This window comes from Falco rusticolus, chromosome 2 (genome assembly GCF_015220075.1).
Source record: "Falco rusticolus isolate bFalRus1 chromosome 2, bFalRus1.pri, whole genome shotgun sequence".
NCBI lineage: Eukaryota > Metazoa > Chordata > Aves > Falconiformes > Falconidae > Falco > Falco rusticolus.
The window spans coordinates 45,916,382-45,944,058 of record NC_051188.1 but is presented as its reverse complement, the minus strand read 5'-3'; the positions used below and the strand labels follow the sequence as shown (position 1 = coordinate 45,944,058).

The 27,677-nt window shown below is 37.6% G+C and overlaps 1 protein-coding gene across 1 annotated transcript in view; it reads right to left on the bottom strand.

Annotated features, from left to right (window-relative positions):
* The window catches only part of SCEL (sciellin), a 34,315-nt gene extending 22,636 nt beyond the window's left edge, over window positions 1-11,679 (bottom strand). The window contains exons 1-5 of the mRNA XM_037376601.1: window positions 11,564-11,679; window positions 4,808-4,881; window positions 1,202-1,319; window positions 508-570; window positions 136-207 (exon numbers count right to left, since the gene is read on the bottom strand). Of these exons, the coding sequence (XP_037232498.1) occupies window positions 136-207; window positions 508-570; window positions 1,202-1,319; window positions 4,808-4,850 (296 nt within the window). The 5' untranslated portion in view covers window positions 4,851-4,881; window positions 11,564-11,679. The remainder of the gene's footprint in view (window positions 1-135; window positions 208-507; window positions 571-1,201; window positions 1,320-4,807; window positions 4,882-11,563) is intronic.
* Window positions 11,680-27,677: the final 15,998 nt, after the last annotated feature.

Genomic DNA, 27,677 nt, shown 5'->3' with positions numbered 1-27,677 from the left:
CAAAAATCATTTGAAGTCTTCTACTTAGACACTTAATAAATACAAAATTTTAAAATCTCTTGATGTCATCCATTTTTAAGACCTCTCACGGGTATGAGAATCACAAAATGCAACATATACAGAAAAAAGCCCTACCTGTCCAAGGTAGTATCAGACCTGTATCGTCCAAGTACAGCTTTCTGATCTTCCTTTTCATTTGTGCTACTGCTATAAAAAAAATTAGAAATGCCACTTTGGTCACTGTTTTTATTAAACAACTCATCACCAATAAAACAATATATAAGTCTCTAATTAAGGTATCATACAGGTTTCAGACAATCCGGGTGTCAGCAGATTAAACGCTACATCGATTGCAATGATCGACTTAAGAATTATTGACATCAGAGTCAGACTTACAGTAGAAACATGCGTAGACTAGAATGGAACATAGCAAACTTTTGCTATAAATGGGTTATAGTACGTAGTTTTCTTTGGCAATATCATTAGAAAGGTGTTCAGATACTCTACCTGTGTAGGCTATCTTGGGACTTGTATTGATTAAGTACAGCCCTTCCATAGTTTTCATCAGCACTTCAAGCAAAAGAAAGACAGTAGTTATTTAAAATTTGAACATTAAAACCATAAAATTATTTCTTTGCAAAAGATTCCTGTCCTTAATCAGATTGCACAGCTGTCCACTACCACCGTAACCACATCAGCTACAGATCTCTGCATTAGATGACTCCAGACATTTTGCAGTAAGAATTACCTCTTCCTATGTGCTCTTCATGGACAAAATGTTGAGGGTCTGGTCTCCAGGTCGAGTTTCTCCTGTAGCACAAATGCTAGTTTGCATTAGACTAGATTTCAACTGATTCTGACCTAAGCTCCTTAAAAGAATTTGCCAAGATTTATAATTTTCATGCTTGTAAAAAGAAAAAGTCAGATCATAGTCTTGCAACCTAAATAGATGAAATGTGGGATTTTTCTTGTAGAGCAGAAGCCTGGCATCTCATTAAATGAAAAACATAGTTAGTGAAAGTCCAGCAAACTAATACTTCCAAAAGGCAATCAATACCTCATCAAGATAAACAAATAATAGCTATTTGATTATATTAATGTAATTCTGGTTGATACCATTCATGAAAAAGCAGTCACTTCAAGAAATATACTTGGCATACTGAACTGAATACAGAATAAATGTACTTCATATCTTTCTTACCTTTCCTCTTCAGGCCTCTTCTTTATCCAGCTGTTATCTTGCAAAAGGGTCCGTCGTTTGTTAATGTCATGAGTAGACTGTTGTCTGCTTTTAATTGCGACAGAAGGGCTCTTATTTTCTGCAAATGCAAGTAAGTATGTCTTGAAAATGAACATATGAGTTAACTTTGGAAACTTAAGTACTATTAGGTTGAAATATGTAAAAGTTTAACACACATTGAATCTTCAGCTGTCACTCCAGTGCAGACCACTTGCTTGCAAAGTCTGTGGCTTGATCCCTTTGACTTTGAAGGGACTGCACAAGCCTTGTTTACCAAACTAAATTCAGTTTCATCTTTAACATGAAACAGCTTTGTATATTTTTAATGTAAACAAATATTACAGATCTGATAAAGGAATTCTGAAATATACAGACAACAGTAATTCCAGGAAAGTCAAACTAATGAATCCTGTTTCCTGGGGTGTTGTCTGTGGTTTTTGTGTTTGCAGATGTGTGACAGGATGCAAATTTCATGAGATGATCACATGGTCCTCCACCTACATCCAGCCAAACATGTGTGGAATTTCAGGTTTCTCAAAAGGGTTAGACTCCCTCTGAAACTTTTTCCTCAGTGGCTGAATGAACAAAGTCTCTTTTCTAACCAGCTACCTAGTTTTATTGAACTTTCAATAAAGCAATACTTTCAAGATCTATGTCTTTATGTCAAATTTAACTAAAATTGGTGTATGGTTTCAAAGGTTGTTAAGAGGGACAGACAGACATGCACACTCACACAAGATATGAACATGGAAGCCTTATTTTCTTATGAAATCAGCCTAAAATATCTTTGCCCAACAACACTGATATTTAGTATATTGAGGAACTAACAATACAATGTTGACTTGATTTTGGAGAATATATATTCCTCACTGTGTTAGAAGTCTGATGTTTATCGGCTTTGGTTTCCCTTTATGAGGGGTCTGGCCCAGAAGTAAGCAAAAAAATATCCATTGACTATTCTCCAGTACTCAGTTTTTTTTCTTCTCACCTACGTTTCATATCATCAGCCTGTTTGAGGTGAGGGGAATATTGTTGTATCATTTTAACATTCTCCTTTAAAATGGAAGACTGGAAGTTGAGCCTAAACAGAAACTTCAGTTGTGAGACTTGCCCCAGACTTTCCTAGACAAGAGAAGGTGTAAAGTTAAATATGCAAAACCTTTGTCAATACCAGCCAATTAATCAACACACTGACTGATGAAAAATATAGAGTTTCTCAGATTTTCCTTTAGAGACCTCAATGGTTTTCTCCATGAATTCCTCACTCTCTGAGCATTCACGCAAAAGGAGTTCAACACCACCAGATTTCAGGAGATATCACTATCTGATGTTCAGTAAGGACATTTGACCATAAAGATTGTGTATAGAAAGACCACCCACAGAAAATGCATGCAGTCAGTATTACGTTATTAGTTAGAGCTGTGTTTTGGCAATCTGCTATGATTTATAAGAAAATCTGTGGCTCTGTGTTAGACTAGCTCTCTCCAAGACAGCTGCTAGAGAAGTGACAAACATTTAAGAAGCATGGCTGTACATTTGCTGTCTCTTGGCCTTAATGCCAAGGTTTGGCTTTCTTTTTCTAAGCAGCGTAAACACAGCCCTTTGAGACATTAAGAAATGAGCAGGCACATCAAAGATGAGATTTGTAAGAACGTGCTTACAGTCATAGTAGATTAAGAACAAAAAGTCTATCCTCACTTCATGATTTCTGCATCAGCCTGTTCAGTGCCAATTGAGCTATTTTTTATTTTAAAAATATATATTAAAACCTGGCTCTAAAGACTCCAAAAAATGAAGGCATCCTAACCTCACCTACATAGCTCCAGTGGTTCATAAAAATATCTACTAAAATAAACATTTCTTGCAAACCAAAAAGAGGTAGGACCTCCATCAGTTTAAATAATAGTATTGTTTTTTAGTCACTGTCAAGAATGGAGATAGTTGCAATTGGTGAACAAGACCACATTACGTGCATTTGCTCTAAGTATTTGCTGTTTTGAATGTACTGATACTATGAGTAATGACTGGGATATAATAGGAACTCGGATAAACATACATAGATAGAAAAAAACTTTGCAACATTCAATAATCAAGGATTTGAATGAAGATCCAGTAGCAAAAACTGTTCCTTCCCATTCTGATAAATATTTAGATATTTTTAATTTTGTGCAGTCATTTGCACTGGGGAAAAATAAGTTAATTTTCAAAAATAGGAAAAAGGTAAGTTCAAGTATATACATTCCAGAGATAATACCTCTACAGCAAGGATAGCTGATGGCAGCTCATGGGGTGGAAATTATTCCAGCCTTCCTTTCATACTAACAGTTTTAGCCAAAGATGCTTTCAACTGTCTGCAGTATGTTTTAATCTGTGCTCTAGTGTCAGCCATAAACTGAATCTTGAAGAAAAAAATCTTCAATGATGCGAACATAACATAAATAGTTCTGTATATTCAAGAAGTACTCAGTATATATCCAACTATTAAAATTAATCCTGCAGGTGCAATACTGGCTTTTTTCCAAGAGCATTTTAGGAAAAGTTACTACCTATGCAAAAATCTCGGATTTCACAGAAATCATGCTTCGCGCAAGCAAGGTTTTGGCAAATCTTCAAAGGCAGTAGCCAAGGAATACATATTTTGTTTTCTTTTCAAGAAACATCACAATTAATTTGCTAATGCATGAGGCCTTGGGTTTGCTGAAGAGTACTCATTTCTGGTCTAATTAATTGTCTACCAAGTTTTGGTTAAAAAAAATCAATATAGAACTGATACAACAGTTCAGGTCACATGATCACAGTCAGATAGAGCTTATCCCTTTCTTATTTTGGCAATAGACAGTTTATGCCCTTAACATGGTAGAGCCAAGCAGCTCCATGCTGTGGCTGCAGCCATTTTGGTGTACTTAAACCTGGCACATCCCACCCAAACCATGTCCTCATGTGCCTCAAAACCTTTCAGTCTTTAGAAGTATTTTGTAGGTTACGGGCAAATGGAAAATTTCATCATGTTTCCAGTTTCCCTCTGGTCACTTGTCTGCATACAAACCACACTCCAGCACTCCTCAAGTTTCATCCCTCCAGTGGAACAAACGAACACATCTGACAGTGGTTAGCTTTCCCCTACCCTCCCCTCATTCTAATTTTCCTTAATTTCTCCTCATTTCCCTGAGTGAGTCAAAGATATGGTGCTGAGATCAATGGATGCCCTGTCTGCCCACTGCGCTGCCAGCCACCGTGCTCCTGTCAGGTTTCTACAGCAGCTATGGGCCTCAGCAGCATGAGCCACCATCTTGCACCACAGTGCCTGATTCTCCAGCTCCACCACACTACGCTGCCCAGCATGGTGTTTTGGCCTGAGTCCCTGCCAGTAAAAGTTTATGCTCAACACTGCTAGCTTTGTGTCTGAAGCAGGTCCTACTGTGGATCTAATAACCTGCCTGTCACTGCCAAAGAGTGGCAGCAGGCCCTGAGAGGGAGCTGTGCAATGGGCATGGCAATTCTTAGAAAGCAGAGAGGCCGTGCCTCAACATCTGAGTGCCCTGAGAGCAGAAAATGAAGGAGTATTACCGCTTTGATTAGGAGACTGTTTTCGTATGCTGAAAGCTGACATCTTGTTCAGCGGGTTGTCCTTCTGTGGGAATCTAAAAGCAAACAAAAAAAAAAAAAAAAAGGAGAGTTGGCGGTGAGATTAAGAATCAGCCCCAAAGCCAGTTTAAGTTTGGTTGCCACTTTGATCACCTCTTCGCACAAGTTTAGTCCGATAGGGTGGAATGACCTCGTGCTAGCTGCAGCCCTCTTAGAACTGAAGCTCAGGCATGGCAGTGGCTTTTCCCTTCCCTGGTGATGACTACGTGTACACCTACCCTGCACCTCTGCCTGCCGCTGCCTCTCCCTCCTGATCCTTGTCAGGACCTCCTTCCCTGATAACACGAGGGGTGGTGAGAGCCTTTGGAGGGCAAGACAGAGTAATAAAGAATGGGGTGAGGTGTTTAGCTTAATGGCAAGATGTTATCAGCCGGTGGCTCAGAGCCGTGCCTTGAGCACATGCGGGTTCACCCAGCCCCACCGACTGATCTCACAGCTCGGTGGCCTGCAGCTGAACGGGGGTCCCGAGTAGATGCGGTCCTTCTGCCCTGCAGCAGGTTTCCAGTCACTGACTTCTTCCCTTATCTGAAGCCAGGTTAAAAAATGAGCCCCCAAGACTGCTGATTTAGAAAAAATAATATTTATTATCTGGGAGGTGAGCCAGTCAAAAGATTTCACTTCAGGCTTGGAAACTGCATTTTGAATATTGGCTTTCCCAGAGAAAAACATCAAGCAGAACATAATGACATTTCAATGACAAGAAATTCCCCTTTAAGTAAAAAAAAAAGCAATCCTAATATTGATTTAGTAGTGGGAACAAAACTGACACTCCTTAGCAAATGGATTCCTTTTTGAAAAGCAGCATTTTCCAAGAAAAAAAAAAGTTAAGCTGGAAAGCTCCCATTCAGCTCCACTGGTCAGGCTGCTAAAATTTACTAAAACACCAGAAAACAGTTTTTGTGACAGAAGCAGTCACTAAAAATCAAACATTCCTGGTTCTCTGGGTAACACAGTTGTCCTGGCTTTTTTGCAGATGTAGGGTGCATTGGCCACTCACGTAGGGTAGAGTGGATTGAGAGACTGGAGCCTGTGGCTGTTTCTTTACCAGTGGAAGGTGAAGATGTTGAATTTTGACAAAAGCTTAGCAAAAATACTAAAAGTAATACTGATAATAAACCATATAAAACTAGTGGATGCCACAATGAATTGCACTTAGAGCTGGACAATTGCTAAAAAAGTTGACGATTACCAAGAAAAGAAAGCAAGAAACCAAAACCTGGATGTAAACAAATACAGACGTTTCTAAAAAGTAAAGGTACAAACACAAAACTAATATTTGAATCCAAAAGTCCATATGTATCTTACCCAGCTGTGAAATTACAGATGTTTATAAGAGTTTAATATTCTGGCATGTAGATTGGAAGGCTCTGACCCACACTCCTTTCTTTTAAACTTAGTTGTTGGTATCAAGCATGCATTGGCACAGTCTGTGTAGAAAACATGTGATAGCTGGATCTGGTTCCTACCCAAAAAAAAATATGCTCAGGGCTATGGTGAGCCTTATTTATTTTGCAATAGGTTATAAAATATCTTTTAAAATTACTGACAAAAGGTTTTAAGTAGATATGCACTGAATTTCCTGGAAACTCTTCAGGAAGGTTATCAACCTCTCAGTTTAATCAATCTTGCTGTAAATTTTCCTGAACTGTCATAACATGATAGATAGGACTCTGATTTATTTATGTTTTCAGCTTAGCAACAGCTGGACATTTGATACTGGTTTGTTGGGGGGGTTTGTTTGTTTGTTTTTTTATTTCAGTCAGTCCCAGGATAATAGCTTGACATTTCAGTATGTTTCACAAGCAACGAGTGCTGGCACTTCTTCATCTGGAGAAGAAGCAGTAGTTTGTACGGAAGGAACTTTGATTTATTTTCTAACAGAGACTTTTAAAGCTATTTCCTAAGAGAAATGAATCATGAATTTTTGAAAACGAAACCTTCTTTTGTTGAAATTAAATGAAATGTGGTCATTCTAAGGCTTAGAATATCTTGTTAAAAATACACATTTTGCAATTTAAATATTTGTCATTAAAAATTACAGGAAACTCCTACGTAGACTTCATGTTACACTATAGCCTTCCTTTTTATAGATTCATGATGGAAACAGAAATTTCTCACAGAACTGGCAAGGTAGTATCATACACCTTTGTCAAAATTAAACAAGAAAGCCTCAGACTTTTGTTCTGAAATACAATTTTTCACCAAAGTAAAAAAGCCATACATTTTGAGGCTTGTCTTTAAAATGTACAGAATAACCACAGATTCATTAATGACACTAAGACCCTGAAAAGCAACTGGAAAGCAGGTTTGCAACAGCCGTTTCTATCCATGAATGACAGAAGAAAGTCCAGCAATTGTGTTTGTTTCATCCTCCATAATTTAATTAAAACTGTGTTCTGTCTCTTATCCTATATTCATTTTTAAATGTTTTTAGAGCAAAACAAGATTTCTGTTGCACATATGTACAGCATCCAGAATAAACTACTACCTAGTCTTGCAGTCTGCAAGTAGTATTTGTAAATGAATATAAAAAACAGGCACACTCCCTTTTACAGTCAACACTGCAAATGTGCCAGGTATTCTGAAATTTTACACCCAGACATTTTAGTCCTACAGAATACTGCCATATTGTCCTCAAGGTTGACTTTTTGCTTCCAAACTTTCAAGTTATATATCAAAGATTAATCCATTAAAATTTAAATCACACATTAAAAAATATCCTACTTTAATCTCTAGCACAGACAATCAAGAATCGTCAGGGTAAGATTTAAATTTTCAGATATTAGAAATAAAAAGACTCTTTTGTAGAGGCAGATACAACTCATCCAAGCACTCTTTTTTTGGGCTTCACTATTGTGACTTGTGTGTGTGTCTGTGTACATGGAAAGGGAAATGGACAGAAGACTGTGAGAACCACATTAGTTTAAAAACTTCAGCTCATAAAAAACTGGAACCGTCACATTATTCACACAGGTCAGTGAACTGCTTATCTTTAGCCGATAGTTCAAGGAAGATAAAAAAAATATGTTTTAACTTTGTAAATGAAAATGTGAGAAAGGAGTTATAGGCTTCTATAGTATACTATAGTAGTAAATTATGCTCTGGCATTCTTAATAAGAACTCAGCCACTGAAGCAAAACAACTCAGCTGGAATGCAAAACAAAAACAAACAGGAATGTAGCTCCAGTGTAATTTGAATTTAAAAACAGCGTCAGGAAACTTTAAAAGAAAATTAAAACTGCCCCAGCCAGTCCGATGAGCAGTTCCCAAAAAGTTTTAAGACATGCAATCCTGGATTCAGACCCTCCCCCATTTTTTATGAAATCCAAATACAATCCCAAAGAAATCCAGAAAAAAATTCAGACATGACTTCAGGGAAAGCGAAATGCCCCTCCAAACTGGTAGCAAGTTATTCAGAAAGCAGCACAGGCCTCCAATTCTATTTTTATCACAAATATCCAGATTCACACTTCTACATCTCCTTTCCACATCCTGTAGTGGCCAATCAGCAGAAGACCTTACACCTGCCTTAAATTCTCAAAGCTAGACCTTCTAGTTTTCAGCTGGTCTGAACACACCCATTCTTCCAACAGAGTCCTCTTGCCTTCCTTCTTCTGTTCTTGGCTGTAGCTTTCCATGTTACTAAGTTTCACATATATACATTGCTGTATTAAAAAAAAAATCTGTAAGAATGATACAAATATTTCCTGTAAGAATCATGTTTTCCACATCAGATTGAACTAGTTAACAACCAAGTCTTTGTTCTTTGGCTTCTAGCTACAACAGTGATTAAGATCTTATTTATAAATATTCAGTTTATATATATTTTGCTTTTAATAAACAATATTTCTTTCCACAGCTTAGAGGTACCGCATATCACCACACTGTATAATAGGTAATTCAACACAGTAGATGTTGAGGGAGTGTCAAGGAAGGTAGACCTTCTCTTAAAAGTCAAACCATTTGTTTTTATAGGGGAGTTTTTCATATAAAGCATTGCCAAACATCTAACATATCAACATTCCTACTATTATTAATGAACTGGATGATACAAAACGTTGTAGATGAACAAATAGTTTAAAACAAAAAAGTTCCAGAATTTTCCTGTCTTCCAGATTCTCATACTGCATTGCTAAAGCAGCCTGGGGGGTATAGAAACCACAGAGTTTGGCATGTCCACATAAAATGCCAGCTGGAACAAACAGGTTTCTTATACATGGTACTGCATAGCCACAGCTTGCTCACTACTGTTTGCTCCTCATCCTTACAGTTCCAGCTTTTCAGAAACATCTAATATCTACCATATGAAAAAGAAAATAGACATACTTTGTTCTTTCCTTATCCCAAATATGAAACTTTCCACCAAAAATTCATCTTTTAGAAGGACTATTCTGCTCTAAATTAAGCTGAACATCATTATCTTGTGACTAACCAGAGCTCAATATTTTAGAATTTTTCCATTACAAAGCTAATAAAAGGTTAGGAAATAATTTTCCACATCCTTCGTGTTTTGACCCATTTGCTTGCTTTCACTGCAGTCCAGGAGGAATTTTGAATAGAATAACTATTAGTGAGAGAATAAAATGAAGGCTTACTTCAGCTTTACTTTTTGGATTTGGTCTTGGGGTTTTTTTCCATTTTAACTGTTAATGTCAATTCTATACTACATGGCTTATCTTTCATTTTTATGAGATGAATGTGGAGATTATGACATTTTAAACAAAAACACATTTGATCCTACTTAATCACAATTATGAAGCACACTACAGTATTTCCTTGTCTTCAGTTAACTACTTTCATGTCAGGTCAGCAATCTTTGTTATTTTCTCCATCATTTCTCTTGAATATAGTAAGACCTAGATGTGTGAGCAAGCAACTGATTAAAGTAATTCTGAATTGGTACAGGATGAAGATCTCCAAGCCTTAGAAATAAGGCACTGGGAAGATACATCATTACAGTTATTCTAGATAGACTTCCATAAGTATGTGAGGTGAAATTTTTCTTGTTTGGAAGTCAATACCAATTTTGCTGTTCTCTACATCCATCTTTTCTTCCCTCAAATATCAGAAGTGCTGTGACTGGGCTGTCAGATCTGTCCACCTATACTTCAACTGAAATAATAATTTGTATTTCTAAGCATTGCTTTACTTCTTGATTGCAGATAAAGGCTGGTTTTCAAATCAACAGCCCAGGCCATACCATCCTTCACACTTCCAACCTTGCTATTTCAGTCAAGCATATGATCTCCACAATAGCCCTAAAGGCTCACTCTGTCAGGTGCAGATCTGTATGTATAACTGGTGCTGTACTTTATTCCCTAAAAAATGGTCAACAGTATCCACTGCCATCACTCAAGACTTTAGGTCAGGACATGAAATAGAAAGAACAGTGGTGCTGCTAACTCAGCACATTACCAAGTGTGTATTCAGAACTTAATGAATAAACACTTGAGTTAAACAGAATTAAAAGTAACACAATTCTCTTTATTTGGCAATTAGTTAGGCTTTTATCCTTTTGCTGAGGACTACATATAAAAATATCTACATTTATTTTACAGACATCAAAGAACAACAAAAACATGTTCCTAGAATGAAATTTTTTTCAAGAGTTATGTATCAGAGCAATAACTACATAATGCATTTGTAAATGTCTATAAATAATACATTGTGTTTAAATAAGTATTCCACTCTAAAATTTAGGCCACAGAATTAATAACAACTCTCACAGAGAGTAGGAATAATGTGTATGTTTGTAAAAGAGAAAACAGGCAAGGTTAGAAAAGGCAGGGTAGAACTAGAGAACACATGAACGTACAACAGAAATCATTCATCTATTTGTAGCTGAAAGAGCTCTCAAAACTGGTTTTTCAAGACGTGGGTGGAGGAGATTCTGTTTTGAACGAAATTAAGCTTTGGAACTGTCACTAATGTAAAATCAGCTGCTAGGAACCAAAATTTGTAGTGTTTTCAAATTAGAAACATATGAGGTTTAAAAGACTTCTTTTTTTAACTGACTGTAGAAGGGGGTAAGGGGGTAATAATTTAATTATTTTTTTTATTCAACTCTTTCCTTTCACTTTGCTAGATTTTTAATGAAGAATTTTTCCTGTTTATACATGGTTTAAATTCGTGGTATAGATAAGTCTTTGTATCAAACCAGAATGGGTATTTTTGCTACACCTTTTGCAAAGGTGAAAATGAAAGCAAAGTATTGCTTTTTTTTTTTTTTCCAAAATAATATACTTGAAGAAAATTCAAGTAAATGAGATTTTAGTACTCTTTATTTTCAGATAAAAATCCAAAGAAAGAATAAAGAAACAATAAAACCAACCAAAGAGCAGAAATTATATTAAAACAGCCATTCATGAAGAGGGGTCTGAACAGTGAGTTTATCATCAGAAAAATAGCACTAGAATAAAGTAGGATTAGCAATATATTGTCAATAGTGAAGTAATTAAGATAGTAAGGACAAGAGATTTCAGAAAGGTCCAGGAAATCTGAACACCTAAACTAAAACATTTTAAGAGCTGGATTTTCATAGTCAAGTTCTCCACACTTCTTGAAAATCAGATCCTTTGGAGCGGGACCCTAAATTGAACACGAAGAAATCACAAAACATCTGAAAATATAGGACTCTCCATACATGGTATAAAACCCCGGAAAAGTAAATGTCCTTACCTGGGTATGGTAGAAGTTAGTGTCCTAGTGTGGCTCAGTGTGATAAGTCAACCTGGGGACACCTGGAAGTGAGGTACAGCCAAAGCAGTCAGAGAGCTGAACTGTTTTTCCCCATACAGCTGTCTGAAAAGTCAAGAGATTTCTCCTTTAGAGGCTGAGTCACTTAAGGAGGAGGTAGGAGGTGTGGAAAAGGGTGGCACCTTGTAGAAATACCAGATCAATTAAAAGTACCAGTGACCTGTTACACTCCTGTGCTTGGTTTACTTTTCAAGTGCAGCAGGGCTGGGTTTCATGGAATGAAATGCTTTTGCAGTCCTTGAAACAGAAACCCAAGCAATTCCTATTTGAAAAAATATACTACACTCATTTGGATTTTTCACAGAAATATACATTGCAGAGCTATAGGGTTGCCTCTCAGCTTCAGGGTTTCAGGTATTTATACAGGTGAACATGAAGAAACACCGTATTTCATCAGAGGAAAATTCTGCAGAAATGTTACACGGGGAACACACATCAGAATCTGATACACATTGTTTGCGCTGCTTGAGTATGTGGGCAGAGACAAAAATCTGGAGGGGAAAGCCCTCCCACATGAGATCTTGTTACAAGTCTCTCTTATCTGTGCACATTTGGGTTCTCCTTCAGTACAGCGAGTAATAAACAGCAAGGAAAGAAGAGACTGCCTTCACTTTTTTCCCTTTAAAATGGCTGCAATATGTTTCTGTGTAGGCTAAGAACTGGTTTACTGTTAATAAATAAAGTAGCATGGAATCAATAACTTCCTTATAGGAATGCTGCATACAACCCTATGGTTCTGTTTAAGATACAGAGTCTGTTTCTAATGTATCTTATACAAGCCAACATTTATTTTATATTTGGGGAGCTTTGGTAATGAATTACATGAGACGCCGTTATGTGAGATGCCAGGTATCATTTAGCCCAGTTGTCTTTTGTGAAAGTTAAGAATTTCTTTCAACAACAAAAAAGAAAACTCTGACAGAAATTAACATGTCTCTTTAGCCATATTTCTAATTCTTATTTTTGCTGATGGCTACCTCTTCATAGGCTTGGTACTTAGCAGCATGAGGTTATTGTCTAAACATTGGTTATATCTGATGAAATACAGCTGATGAAGCAGAGCAGCAGACAAGAAAACACAAAGTATAAACTACTAACTACTAGCAGTCCTGGCATATTCAGGTAAACCGTATTATATGTTTATCTTTTTATGACAAAGAAGAAAATTTTGTGAATGCATCCCTTTACAGACATATTGGGATTTTACAGTTTTAACACACATGCCGCCCAAATGAAACAGATGTCTTTCCTCATGAGAAATGCCCATGGGAATTAGCTTAAAAAAGATCTACATACACTTTGACTTGAAATGGACATATAGCTTTGATTTGTAATAAGAAAACCTGAGACTAAGAACATCTTTCTGTTTTTGAAGCATTTTTCTTTTACAATCCAGATGTTAGATGATATTAATTTGTTATCATTTTATATTCAACAAAAAAGAGTTCTGCTTGTAAGTCAGAGATAAGCTTAGCCTGTCTCACAATGCCGCCTTCTTCAGCTAAAATATTTGAGGAACGGAAATAGAGATGCAATCAATAGAGTTTGGACAAATTAAATTGATATTTTCCTGTACTTATAACCTTTGAACACAGAGAAGAAACTATGGGGCCCAGCAAGCAGGTTCTGCTACTCCAAGTAAGCCTGAGGCTTATTCCATGACAGTCATGGCTAACTCTTTAGTGGCTGGCATGACAGAAGAGACCCTCTACAGGAAAATGCACACATAGAAGAAATTCTAACAATGGTACTTACTTAGCTTAAGAATAAAGCAGGCCAGCTATCTTTAATTGACTGATCTGCAACAACCGGTGTATTAAATGTATGGTGAATTTTTTGTTAGTTATGCTGATTACTTAATATTTCAAAGCTGGAAAAAATTTGTAAAACATTTTTTTTTTCCCCCCAGATTAAAGCAAATCTGACTTACTCCTAATCATTCTGTCTCATTTTCTGTATGGTAATCACATGCGAGTGTTGTTCCTGGTGAATAAAGAATACATGATGCAGTGCCATGTATCAGAAATAGAACATTTCAGCATAAGCATACAGTGAAAGTGAGCTGTAACTATTTTCCATGAAGAAACTTCTCATACTCTGAAGAAACTCAGCTTTCAGAAATTCAGGGGAACTCGAACTCTTCCTCTGGATCTAAGTATAACAGGTAAAATGTATCACAAATCCAGCCATCCCCATATTGTGTGAACTGTTCAGCAGTCACATTTAGAGAACAGTTTTATTTTCATTCTCTAGTTTAAAGTCCTTATTTAACTGAAGAAGGGACAGAAATATAGAAACAGTGACATTTAATTGGTCATACTATATCAACATTTGAATGCTGCCTCCCTTATTTCCTTTCTCACTCCCCAGAAAATTCCCCAGTTGAAGCACAGACAGATAGTATTCTGGACATATTTTTCAGCAGTGTCAAAAAAAGAGCAAAACAAAAAATACAAGCGAGTATATGCCTCTGCATTGACAACCAATGACTTTTAATCAAAGAATGTAATTTACCTAATCACTGCATTGGGCCATGCTTTACTATTATTATCAGAGTTGAAGGAATACTTTTTTTTAGTTCAACCATAAAGGTGCTTTGGTGATGACAGTAACTCATTTCATATTTACCTATCACCAAATGTCCATGTAATCTCCTCCTTGGGAGTTAGTTAAATACTTGCCATTCTCTCAAGAAAATAAGGAACTTCTCTGAAAAATAGATGCAAACATAAATGGTCACATCCCTAGCTGATGTAATGGGATATAATGCCACTGAAATCATGCTGATAGCTTGATTTATATTGCAGAGTGCATGGCCTGACATGATTTATGAGAGAAAACAATATCTTAGAATTCGTCCCTACATTAACTCCTCTTTTTAGTTTAATAACAAGCAATAGGGACACATTACTGATTAGTAATCAGAGGTCACTGTCTCTTGCTGCTTAGACTTGCAGCATATTTCAGGAGCCATTTCTATCCATCTCAATTTAAATAACCCCACGAGCAATGGAGGCTTATGCTTCTTTGTCATCCAAAGAATTCTTAAAATGCCTCCTAAGAAACTGCCGGTATGGGATGTTGACATTTAAAATACAATAGCAGTGGTAGAAAAGTGAACATAACGAGTACATAAATGCCATCACTTAGATTTGACTGGCTTATTCAGTGTTGCTAAAGTCAAACACATGTAGCACCTTACATTGGCCATACATTATCATACTTCCCAATTCCTGCTGTGCTCTGAACAACATGGTTGTGTTCTGTGTACTTAGCTTTAGTTTATAATTTTCTGCAAAGTTTATGTCCCTTGATAGCTAGTAAGATGCATTTTCTCTGCATGATTTTCTCCTCAGTTTTTGTTGAGTTTCCATTTTTATGTGCATAACATATTGCAAAATATTGTGCTACCTCCACATCCTTTTTAAGGTTTATAAAGATGGCAATCATGAAAATAGCATAATGTAACCTAGCCCTGTTGAGTTTTTGTGTAGATTCACAAGGGAGAGATGGGAATGAACAATGACTCATCAGGCCACTTTTTGGACAAATACCATTCTGTGACTCCTCCCAAAAAGGAATTAATACTACTGAATACATTTTTTCCATACACTCAGTCCCCCTAATGAAAAATCCTTTAATACTTCAGACTTTCCGAGTAAGATTGGTAAACTATTGTATTCTGGGTTAGAAGATGCTATTATTATAACTGTTGTGCCCAAAATATTTAAAGACATTCTAGCAAATGCTGTGCAAAGTTTTTAGTTTCAAGATATAGATAAAAAAGCTACGTTTATCCTATTAAGTTAAACATACCAAAGCTGAGCCTCTGGCCTGAGGACAAGTGGCACAGCATGGTTTTTATCTGTATCACTAAACTCACTTTCCAAAAAGAACTATGTGGCCTCATCCACACTCTTACTGGAAACAGTCCTGGGTTTGTGATAGAGAGATCCATGCCCAAGGTTTTTTTCAGAAATAACAAAACTGTGTCAAGGATCGTGCACAGTAATAGCACGGGCAAACAGAGGATATTGCTCAAGCCCAGGTCCTACCCTTACTTAACTAGTATAGTCCTACTCATTGGACCTGATTTTTCCAAAGTGAATTGTGTTTGACATAACTCATGTCAAAAGATGACTAAAACTAAACACTCTAAAACATAGGTGTCAGCAGTGGATGATGGCCAGCTGCCAGGCAGCATTTAGCAGGCAGACTCAGCTAGTTATTTTAACATTTATCTGGGAAGTGGGTTGCGCATCTGCGCCGCCCATACATTTCTCTTGCTTCAGCTTGATCTAAGATCACCTATATATGTAGGCAGCAGTTCTAACAGGTTAAGTCAAAAGGGGAAGGGTCATTCAGGGAAAAAAGAACCCACTGCAGCAAATATACTACTACTTAACATAGAAAAGGAAGTGGTACTCATGTATAGGGTGACACCTTCTCCTTGAAGGTGACTAACACAAGGACCTTAATTCCCGGTCCAGCCCTACATAAAATAAGGGAATGCTTGGGATTTGCACTGCCTCTATGTACAGAGGTACTTTTCACCCCTGGTCAAAATAATTAACCAAGGAAACATATTGCCTATGGGTACACCCTTACCAAGAGGTATGTATGACTCAGACTAGAAACGGTTGTGTGAATTGCAGTAGTATTCATGACTGCAACAGAGAGGAGAGGGAGAAGTAAGGACTATGATTTTTTTCCGCAGGCGGGTTATTCTATCATTAGACTCCCATGGGGTTTCTGTAACTTTCCTCTGAAGATTCTGCTCCTCCTGCTCCTAGAGAGACACCTCAAAATAAAATAAACTACTGATCTGATGTGAGATGGAAACCCCCTTTCTCCATGGGCATCCTAGCTCATACTGAGATGTGGGTTTTAAATGTAGATAAGCAATGTCCTGTGCAGCCTTGCAAAGGGCAACTACTGGCAATGCCAAGCACCTGGGGTCCTTTTTAACAACTTTGTTCTCCCCTTGGTGCTCAAAAAGTCAGAATTCCTTTGCCTAATCCACATGCAAAGCTTATCTTCAAGCATGCCTAACCCTTTCAAAGGAGAGGATGAGAAAGCAACAGCCTTCCAATTGGAAGAGCCACTTAGCCTATGGCTAAACACAAGTACAAATAATTCCCCCTTTTGACAGCAGCCCGTTTTTACCAGCAGACTACTTTTACCACTGAGTTATAAGATATTTTTTTTGTGGGAGGGAACACAATTACCACAGTTTTTCTACCTCCCTAAAATGTAAATATTTTACTGGAGAGAGAATAACACTACAGCCCTTTTACTATGACATAAAGATATTGGTCTCACCACAGTCTAAATTAATATTTAGACATTATACATTGAATTCTCCTTTTTCATTTTATGCTGTATTTTTCAGAATTTTATCACTTGGGTGATTAAAACAGATAGAAGAATAATTCTGTAATATCATGTAGCAACAGCTGTTGTGCAGAGGCAGAACAATTTAAAGCCACTTTCACTAGATTATGTTATCGTTAAAGTGAGTACTTTTCAGTAAGTCTGATATGAAATACCAGAATGCATCAGGGATAATGTTGTGCTTTACGGATTAATTTTTACCAGCCCAACTCACATTTCCTATTGCCATTGCAGGTTGCTGTTCCTGGGGAAGACCTTTCAGCTGATTAAAGTAAGGTATGCAATCTGGCTGTTTAACCACACCTTCCTGAATACAGGAAGGAACACTCTCAGAGATTTTTTGTATGCATTTTTTAAATGCTAAGAAAAACTTAGTGACAATGCAGATGTATTTGGCAGCCCATTGTTCTCCCAAAAGGTGTGGCAAGGTTCATACACGAAAGAAGGAAGAAAAAATTGCTATAAATAGTATGCAAAATGTCTAAATCTTTTTATTGCTTCTAGTTGCTGCAGAAAATGGCTGAACAGTGTCTTATGTTTTCCTCTAAAATTGCTTGGCAGAGAAAAATGCTAATCATAGCAGATGCCAGCACATTTCATGGAGCTACATAATCTTCAGTGTTAGTGGGCCTGATTTTCCCACAATTTGCATACCTCTCTACTCTGCAAATGAGTGAAATATCTTGCAGATTTCCCTGAAAGTCTGGTCCATAGTATGTTAAAATTGTGTATCTTCATGCTGCATCAGTACCATTACCACCTTACTAAAGAACACAAAGAGTTACTGATAAAATCAGTTATCTAAGGAAAATTGTACTGTAAATCTAGGTCAAGTGACATCTGCGTGGTACCAGCTGAATGGCTGTAACCAGTTCTGTAGCTTATGTTATTGATAAATAGCTTATTTGTTAATGTGTTACCACCATCTGAATTAACCAAGAATATTCATCTGAGTGGCTAAAAAAAATGAAAATCACATTCTGACCAGTAGTAGTGGGAGTGTGAGAATTAGAATTAGTCGTGTTTTTTTCATTAAAGAATAAGAAAGACTTTATATCTCCATCACTTAAAAATCCCCACGGAGAGAGCTCTGAGAAAGAACCAACAGTGATGATCTCAGGGAAAGCCATCTTATTAAAAGATGTTAGAGGAGAAGAAGTTAAGGGGAGGAAAGTTTCTTCCTGCTCCCTATCTGAAATTTTCTTATAGTGATTAATTGATCATAGGCACTGTTAATACATAGGCGACAACCCAACAGGATGTTATTTTTATGGTGCAAATAAGGAGATATATCTGCCTTTTAAAATTATATACATGAGGAACTTCAAATTACACTTATTTGATAAGACTGGGTTTCTCTCCTTGTCCTGGTATTGTGCTGGGATTATCTGCTAGGGCTAAGCAGCCTTTTCTCTTGCAATGATGGTTTCTTTTGTTATTTGGATCAAATTAATTGATTGAGAACTTGATTACCATTTGAAAACCTTGATTACCATTTTGAAAAATCAAAAAAACACCCAGTGAACCAGTATCTGACCTATTTAATGAATGACAGGTGGGTTCCACACTAGTGTTATCGGCACACATATCTGCACTGCATGCCAGCCAAATGTAACAGATTGTGATCCTGTTCTCTATCCACATCAAAGCTGAATATGAGCATGGAAGAAAGGTAGGTATTTCTGCATTCCTGGAAGATGCAGGCTGTGGTACAGTTAGCACAGAATGGCTTCCTGTAGAAGAGTTGTTAGGAAATATGTTCCAAAATAAGTAAGAGAAAGGCCAAAAATGGGAATCAGAAAGTATGGCATTGAACTTAAAAAGGTTCAGAGAAGGAAAAAAAAGATGGTCAGAGAGACAAAATTACTTCTCCACATAAAGAACAAATGCATCAGCTAAGCCCCTTTTAGTGTGGTGAAGGGATATCTAAAAGGACGTATAAGTGGTCTAAAAAATCACAAACAGTATGAGAAGGGTGTATTTCAATTCTCTCCCAGTACAAGAGCTATGTGGCATCAAAATTAACCTAGTAGGAAGGGAAAAAAAAAAAAAGGGGGGGGGGGGGCGGGGGGAAGAGGTGTTTCTTCCTACAATATGTATGTAAGCTGTCCTTGCTGCAGGAAGCTGTTTTTCCAACATTTTATGACATGCAAAAGCTTATTTATAATGTGTATATCTGTACTTGTGTGTATGTACATAAATACTTCTGTATACATGTGTGTGTACCCAAACATAAAACAGTTCAATGACAAGGAAGGCAAGCTAGTGGAAGAGATATCCATTGATGGTTACTAAGTAAACCGAAACTACATTTGGTTACAAAAGACCCTAACATGCAAACTGATAGAGACTGTAAGGACAGTTAGGGAAAGCAGCTTACATACTTTCCCTGTTCTTCCACTTTTCCCTGAGCATCTGCTTTTGGCTACTGTTGGAGACAGAATATTGGGCTAAATAGACCTTTGGGCTGAACAAGGACTGCTGCTCCTATGTTATTCCCCTATGGTCAAAATTTGTATGCATGAAAATTATTTCCTAATTCTTTGATGTTGATGTAAACAATTAGGTGATATTAAATGTCTGTAGAATGTTGATGTTTTAGGGATTAAAATAACCCAGTCTCCTTAGTGAAGGGGCTGTCATTCAGCCCCTCAGCTGACAGTCATTCAGCATTGTCATTTTATTTTCTTCAGACTGAAGTTCTTCTCTAATTACATGACAAATGTGGAAAGCATGTATATATGTAAATATAGAGAGCACTGTATTTTGTTTGCACATGTTCAAGACCCTTTCCTTACTAATAAATACCTTTGCAGTCAAATAAAATTGCTCACCTGTTCAAATAAATAAAATAGCAAGGCAGATTTATGATATGTGTTGAAATGTAGGTCATCTGTAGGAGTAAAATAGAAAATCGTATCACAGAAGTGGCATCTTCCTTCCATGTTCCCCTCCCAGCTTCTCTGGAGGAAAACTCAGTTGTCTCATTGTCCTCCTTTATCTGAGTAAAGTAGAAGGATTCATACCATTTCCAAACACGTGCCAAGGAATACATTTCAGGTGCAGATTTCAATCACGAACAGAACTATGTGAAAGAAAGGAGAACATATTTCCTAAACTGACACATCTGCAAGTAGGGCTGCATGGGCTGAGAAGCAGAAAAAACGATGAGCTCTCATCTTGTCTTTACAAAATCCTTGTCCTTTTATATAAACTGGCCAACAGACTGTTACAATGGTGAGGAAGATAGTACATTTTAAATATCAACTTCTTCTTCCCTTTTATTCTGAGTAAATTATATTCTTCTGAATGATTGTTTTCAAAACTATGAGTACTTTGGGAAGAATGTTGGCAGAAACAATCTTTTACATGAGTTTTAATGTTCAGTACACAAAGAACTGAGCTGGTTTTTTTTCATTTATTTTTGTTGCTGTTGTTAAGTGCAATGTAAACAAGGCTGGGCTTTAAAACAGGATGATTTCAAAATAATTTGTGTGATATTACAAGGGAAAGAGTCAGAACAGAATTATTATAATTATCTGGATGTAATCATGGAGTCCCAGATCAGTTTCTGAAGTTCCAGATGCTGCCACAGTGCTCTAAGAGCATACTGTGAAGAACCTGGTAATTTCAAGTATGGGCTGCTCTGAATCCTCATCCAGTCTATTAGCCTGAGAAAACTAAATGCCAATTAACGTCTAAGTAAATAATCTGAATTCTACTCAATGAAAGGATAAGTCAAACTGGTGGCAGCTATTTTCAAACACTTGTTTCCTCTGGAGCTGGGCGAGACTTTCCATCGCGGGCCCTATTTAACAAAAAAGCTAGGCTACATCAAAAGCTAGGCTCCTACCACATTTGTCACCCAAGACATCCCTAATGTAATCTCGCTCTAATGTAGATGACTAAAGTAGGTCAGAGCATTGGGCTCTAGAAGTTACTATTTCTCTCCACTGTCTTGAAAGGGAGCCTAAGATGACAAGTCAGAAGTAGACATCTACACTGTAAACACCTAGACATGTCAGATGGATCCCATGTAATGGCAGGATTTGAAATAATTTTTTTCCACTTGCAGAATGCAATGACTTCTTGCCAAATTAAAAGGAAAAGGAAACAAACATGCAGCTATTTTTTTTTTTTTTCTCTGTGACTGGCCAAAATTCAAGTCGCAAAGCTCATTCTGCAGCCTCAGCAGCACTGCATCTATACAACATCAAAATTTGTCTAATTCTCAAGCAAACTGCATGTACTGTGATGCATTGTAAAACACAGCTTCCGTATGCTGTGGCCAATTACACAAAAAGTATGACAAGGAAATTATAATCTGGCCATGTGGGAATCTGATCCACAGAGAAACTGCCAGATAAGAGGAGAGAGAGAAACTAAAAAAATCATTGTGCTTTCCTGGCAATTCCATCCCTTTCATTCATTGGTACAAAGTATTCCTTCTATTTTTAGAAGGAGTGTGTTGGATCTTTCTGGATTTGAACCCTTTAGCTATAGCAACAGTAAGACTTGAATTTTGGGGTTTAGGTGCTTTCCTTGTAGATAACTGTATTCATTCTGTTCAGATCACTGAGCTGCAGACAACCCAGTATAAATGAGGTTTGGCATCTTTTATGAACCTCTGAGCAGAACCTCCATAGTGTTATGCCTGAATCATGATCTTTGAATTCTTTATCTTTCTTCCCTTTTATTCTGAGTAAATTATATTCTTCTGAATAATTGTTTTTAAAATTGTGAGTACTTTAGGAAGAATGTTAGTAGAAACAATCCTTTACATGAGTTTTAATATTCAGTACACAAAGAAGATTTTTCCATTTGTTTTTGTTGCTGTTGTTAAGTGCCACGTAAACAAGGCTGGGCATTTAATTTTCATTTTGAAATATGCAATTCTGCTCCAGAATACTTGAAACTTTTAAGCTTATAGTGCTAAACTACTTTTAAGCTTATAGTGCTAAACTCATTTTAGGTTGAAGCAAAAAGCTCCAAGTTAGCAAGCTATGTTGTAGCTTAATTATACGGCCAGGCTGGGTGTGTGAAAATAGCCACCACACACTGGAGAATAAATTGCTGGGTTTGGTTTTTCTTGATTTACAAGTTACTATAAGAGGTGCATGTTCCCAGGGAGTGGTGAAAATTAAGGGTGTGTTAAACAGGTTTAAGAACATTTTAAAGAGACACTGTCAGGTTTGAGACATAGTAGATTTGGTGTACTTCCTTCTTCCTTCCAAATAACATTTTCTGTTTCTGTGGCTACGAACAGCTGAGCTGCACCCTGCCTCTCTATTTAAGTGATACCACAAAATCCCGTGTAGCAGTTATGTGTCACACTGATTGCTCTCTCTGTCTTTTTTCCCCTTTTTTTTTTGCCATCAGTTAGGAAATGAAACTGCCAGAACTGCTGTTCTTTGCTCTCCTTGGAGAGCAGAATTCACATGCTGTAGTTGACCAACCCTAGCACACAAACTTGCAATAAATGCTATCTTGGCCTTCTGTGTGAGATTGGGTCTTTGCACACCAGGTAATGAACTCCATTTGTGAGACAACCATGCCATCAAGTTCAGCCAGTAAAATCTTGTGGTTTTCTTAAAAAATAGCTGTGTTGTGGACAAGCAACACTTGGATCAAACTACTTCTCCATTCAAAGTGGTACAGATGTTATTTCCTAGTGTTGCTGGGGCCACCACTTTAAGGTCTGAAATACCCCAGCCCAATGTCTGGGCTGCAAGTTCCTAGAAATCTTGGAAAAGGTCACATGATTTTGAACCAGAATTTTCTTGTTTCTCAGAAGTTTTGCATGGAGAACAGACATAATTTAAAATCTTTTATATACATAGCATTGGCTTTGAGCCTTGGAGAACTGCTGGGTATTTTCCCCTTCTGGGTATCCTGCTGGAACTAAGGATAATTGCAACTGAAAAAGAGCAATCTTTCTTCAACAGATTTCACAAGAGATGACTGGAATATTCATTTCAATTCCTTGCTTAGTATAGGAGCATAGAATTAGGAGAGCACAATGTATGTACAAACTTCAGCCTGCCATTATTGCAAAGATTACTGAAGTCTTTGTTTGGAAAGATTCAATCACTTTTTTTTTTTTTTTTTTTTGCCCTGCTGGTAAGTATGTCAAATTTTGGATCTCTCCTATGGTGTTACACTATAGAACCCACAGTGGTATACATTGTGCTGTATAATAGAAACATTTGATGCCAAAAGTTCCAGTATTTAGTTATTTGAGAAAATACTTTTAAATTCCCCCTTCCAAAGGTAACAAGAGAGCACCATGATACGTAAAAAAATCATTGTTAGACAGAACAAAATTTAGTTCATTAGAAGAAGAGAGTGTGAACATGACTTGCAGGTGCCACTGTTTGGAAGAAGCAGAGCAGATAGAGCCTGAAATTTGAAAGTAGCTGGAAAAGTAACCAAAGAGGAGCTGAAATAAAGATGAAGGAGGAAGATGTCAAAGAGAAAATGGATGCAAGCAGAAAAGGATATAGAAGGTCAAAGATCTGTCTGATCTCATATACTGACAATGTAAATCCTACAGAGCAGTGCTCATGAAGGGTTTTGAAACTGTATCCATGTATATGAAGATTAATGTTTCCTACTATTTTTTAAGCGATGATAGAAGTGTTTGTATAAAAAATAGAACAACACTTTCCCCAGAAATCTTACATTTTAGAAAAACTGCAATCAAATTAAGAGAGGCAGGATGAGCAGTGATGTTGCATGAAAACTATGTCATGAACAATGCATGGCATGTCAGCTATTCCTTCCACATGGTTTGTGATTGGGACAGATTAACATCTGAATTATGCTGCAGAAGGACCAAATAAAGGCAAACACACAGGATGAGAAAGGATGGTTGCTCAGCTGCAAACAAGGGAATGAAGGGATTTGAAGACAGTACCACAAACGAGCAACCCTCTGAGGTTCATGCAGAAGGGCAAGTTCATTCATAGCCTCTTAATACAATTTTTGTTAGGGTTTTGTGAGGTCAGCCTCCAAAACAGTCAGAGGTGTAACTGCAGGAGATACCCATTCCGGAAGCACCACAGAGATTGTCATGAATCAACATCTCTGTCATTTATGTAACTGTACAGTGCAATGATCCAGCAAACGGGTGTTGACAATAGGTTTTGCAGTGAACAGCAAGGATGTGGTTTCGTCATGCGTTTAAACTGATCTGTTACCACATTCCCACCAAAAGGAACAGTTATGCTTTGCCTGTCCTGCCCTTGCCTGTGCTTCCTCCTTAGTCCCTTAGATTTCCTCTGTCAGATCAGCAAATGTCATGATCCAATTCACTGCAAGTCTCATGATCCAAAGAACTGAAAAAAAGCATATTAAAAAAAAAAAAAAAGATACAGGGTAGGGAAAGACCACCCCATCATTGTAGTGTGCTATTTGGTAGTGTACACGTCAGGAAATCAGCTCTTAAAGTTACCATCCTAATGTAGCAACTACTGAAACAAAAAGGCAGTTCATGCCTCAGAATCAGTATTCTAACCTCTCTGTAAATTCACGCATATTGTTACTAGTTATTTCCCTTCACTACAGTGATTTCCCTGCTCTAACAGCTACAGATTTTTTAATACAAGAGAAGTCTGCTACAGGTTTTCAATTAAATGGACTTGCCAACACTTTCAGAGTATGTTCTAAGTTTCTCGAAGTACTCCATTGGCTTTCCTCTCTTCTACAAATCACACCTTGCTCAAATCTCTTCACACACATATGGGAAAATCTATTAAAAATATAATTGGGTAATATGGATAATTTGCCAATTATTACCCATTCATCTTCCTTTCCATATGGAATAACATTTTATGATCTCAGCGTTTGTTTTAATATTAACACTCTTTGATGAATGAATCTTTATGAATCTAATGCTCTTTGCTCAGTGAATGAAATCCTTATTTTGCTTTGCTTGTGTACGCAAAGCAAAGCTTTGCTTTACCTGTTAAACTCTCCTTGTCTTAACCCATGAGTTTTCTCACTGTTACTCCACTTTTACCCTTCGGATTTTCTTCCACATCCCACCATCAAGGGAGTGAGCAAGTGGCTGTATGGTGTTTAGCTGCATACTGGTGTTAACCCACAACACAACCGTTAATCACATAATAGGTTCAATTCACAAAATCACAAAAGTTTTGAGGTTCAAAGGGACCTCTTATGATCATGTAGTCCAATGCCCCTGTTCAAACATGATCAGCTAGATTATCTTGCCTGGGATTGTGTCCTGCTGGACTTTGAATATCTACAAGGATGGAGGCTCCACAGCCTCTCTGGACGATCTGATTCAGTGCTTGATCAACCCTGCAGTGAAGAAGTGTTTTCTTGTGTTCAGGTGGAATTTAATGATTTCTGATTCATGTCCATTACCTCTTGTCTTTTAGTGGGCACTGTGGAGAAGACTCTGGCTGCCTCTCCTTCATTCCCTCCCCTGATGAGATCCCTGTAAACCTTCTCTTCTCCAGGCTGAATGGTCCCAGCTCTCTCAGCCTCTCATATAAAAAGTGATCAAGTTCCTTAATCATCTTTGTGGTTCTGCACCGGACTTGCTCCAGTAAGTCCATATATTTCTTGTACTGGGTAGTTCAGAACTGGATGCAGTACTCCAGGTGTGGCCTCACCATGCTGAAGAGAAGAATCACCTCCCTCTACTTGTTGGCAATGCTTTTACTAAGGCAGCTAAGGAGGGTGCATTGCTGCCTCATGGTCATCTTGTTGTCCACTTGCTGGACAACTTTGACTCCCAGGACCTTCTGAACAAAGCAAATTTCCAACCAGTGGGCCCCCAGCATGTACTGGTGCCTGGGGTTATTACTCCACAGATGTAAGACTTTAGCTTTACCATTGTAGAAGTTGATGAGATTCCTCTCTGCCCTGTTTTCCAGCTTGTCAAGGTCCCCATGAATGATGGCACAACTACCTGGAACATCAGCCAGTCTGCCCAGTTTTGTATCCTCTGTGAACCTGCTGCAGGCGCACTGTGCTCCTTTGTCCAGGTCATTAACGAAGAGGGTGAACAGTATTGGCCCCAGTATTAAGCCTTGGGATACACCACTAGTGAATTCATTACATTAGATTCAACCATCTAAAGCACAGATCTTCCTTTTCCTTATGACAAGTGACAATTTCTCTTCTCCCTAACCCGTATGTACACTATGTAAGCAGCTATTTCCCTGCAGGGAAGACCAAGCCAGAAATAATAATTTTGAAAAGCAGTCCACACTCTTTCTCTGTAATTTTGTGTATCTTCTCTTAATGGGACAGTGCTAACCTGTTTCCTTCCTCTTTTTCTGCCATCCTTGCCACATCCTGTCTCTGACAAACACGGTAGGTAGAAAAGATTAAGGCCTTCCTTGAACTCTTCATTTAATAACGAACAAGAAGGAAGGAGGTAATCACTCATACATTGGCAACTCTGTAATTATAAAGTCAATGAAATGTAAACTATCATGACTTCTACCTTCTAATTAGTTTGTTGTAATTATTAAAATGCACTGATTTATTTTCATTCTTCTGTTGCAACAGAGATGACTATTAAAAAGTTTGTAAAAATAAAAGATAGTACAAACCCAAAAACTGAAATTCATATACAGGAAGCTGTTTTAATGTAAATAAAAATTTGTATTAGAAGCAAAGGAAAGGAATGTAATAAATAGACATATTATATTGCAATGCTCCCTCTGAGTCAAATAGTATTTAATCATTTGCAGTTTCGTGTGATTAAGTACTAAAGGTGTTGATCTGTGATGAACAGCCAAGCTAATCTGGATCCACAGACACAGTATCTCATAAGCAGCAGTACTAAGAAAGTTAAAATACATAACAGCTTTGATTTATTCAACAAGGTACAGTATATGCATTCAGGCAAATATATGACCACACAGTAGAAGCAGACAGCATAGATAGTGTACAGTTGAGGGAAACTTTAGCCACTACTTTATATATTTTACTTCCACACAGAATTTCATGTTTGTAAAAAAAAAAATATTTAAGCTCAGTTTGCTGAGCTTAAATACGCTCATGTGAAAAATTAACGTTCCAGATGGCAAGCTTTCTTTATAGCTGTGATGAACGGTGTGTCATACAAACAAGAGGGGTTCCAGCTCTGGCCCCTGGGCTGCTCTTGCAGAGTCTCTAAACACAAGGTGGCCACATGTCCCTTGTATTACTTTCTCCTCAATTTGTGTTTAATGGAGTGGCCCTTAGTCAGTACTTTGAAGTATCCTCTTCAAACAGATGGTGGACACCCATCTGTTTCTAGCTCCAGACAGATAGAGCTCAGAATAAGGCACCCACAAGCCAGTTGTAAGACTCTGGTTTTGTGTTGACCACTCCTAGGTGACTGCACAAAGGGAAAGGGGATTTCAGTTGGCTCCATATTCAGGGGTCTCTGACTCCATGCAACATTTAAGGCATGCAAAGACAGCCTGACTCAGAGCTTTTCATAGCCATGTCGGAGGCAGACAGCTCACTGCATCCCCTGGTTGTGTCTGACCTTCCCTGAACTGCTCTAATGTTCTCTTTGAGACCTCCGTAAGTTCTCCCCATAAATCCAGGGAGAAACTCAGGACTAAGACTAAGGACAGAAGCAAGTTCTGAAATCCTCACAGAACAGCACCAAACT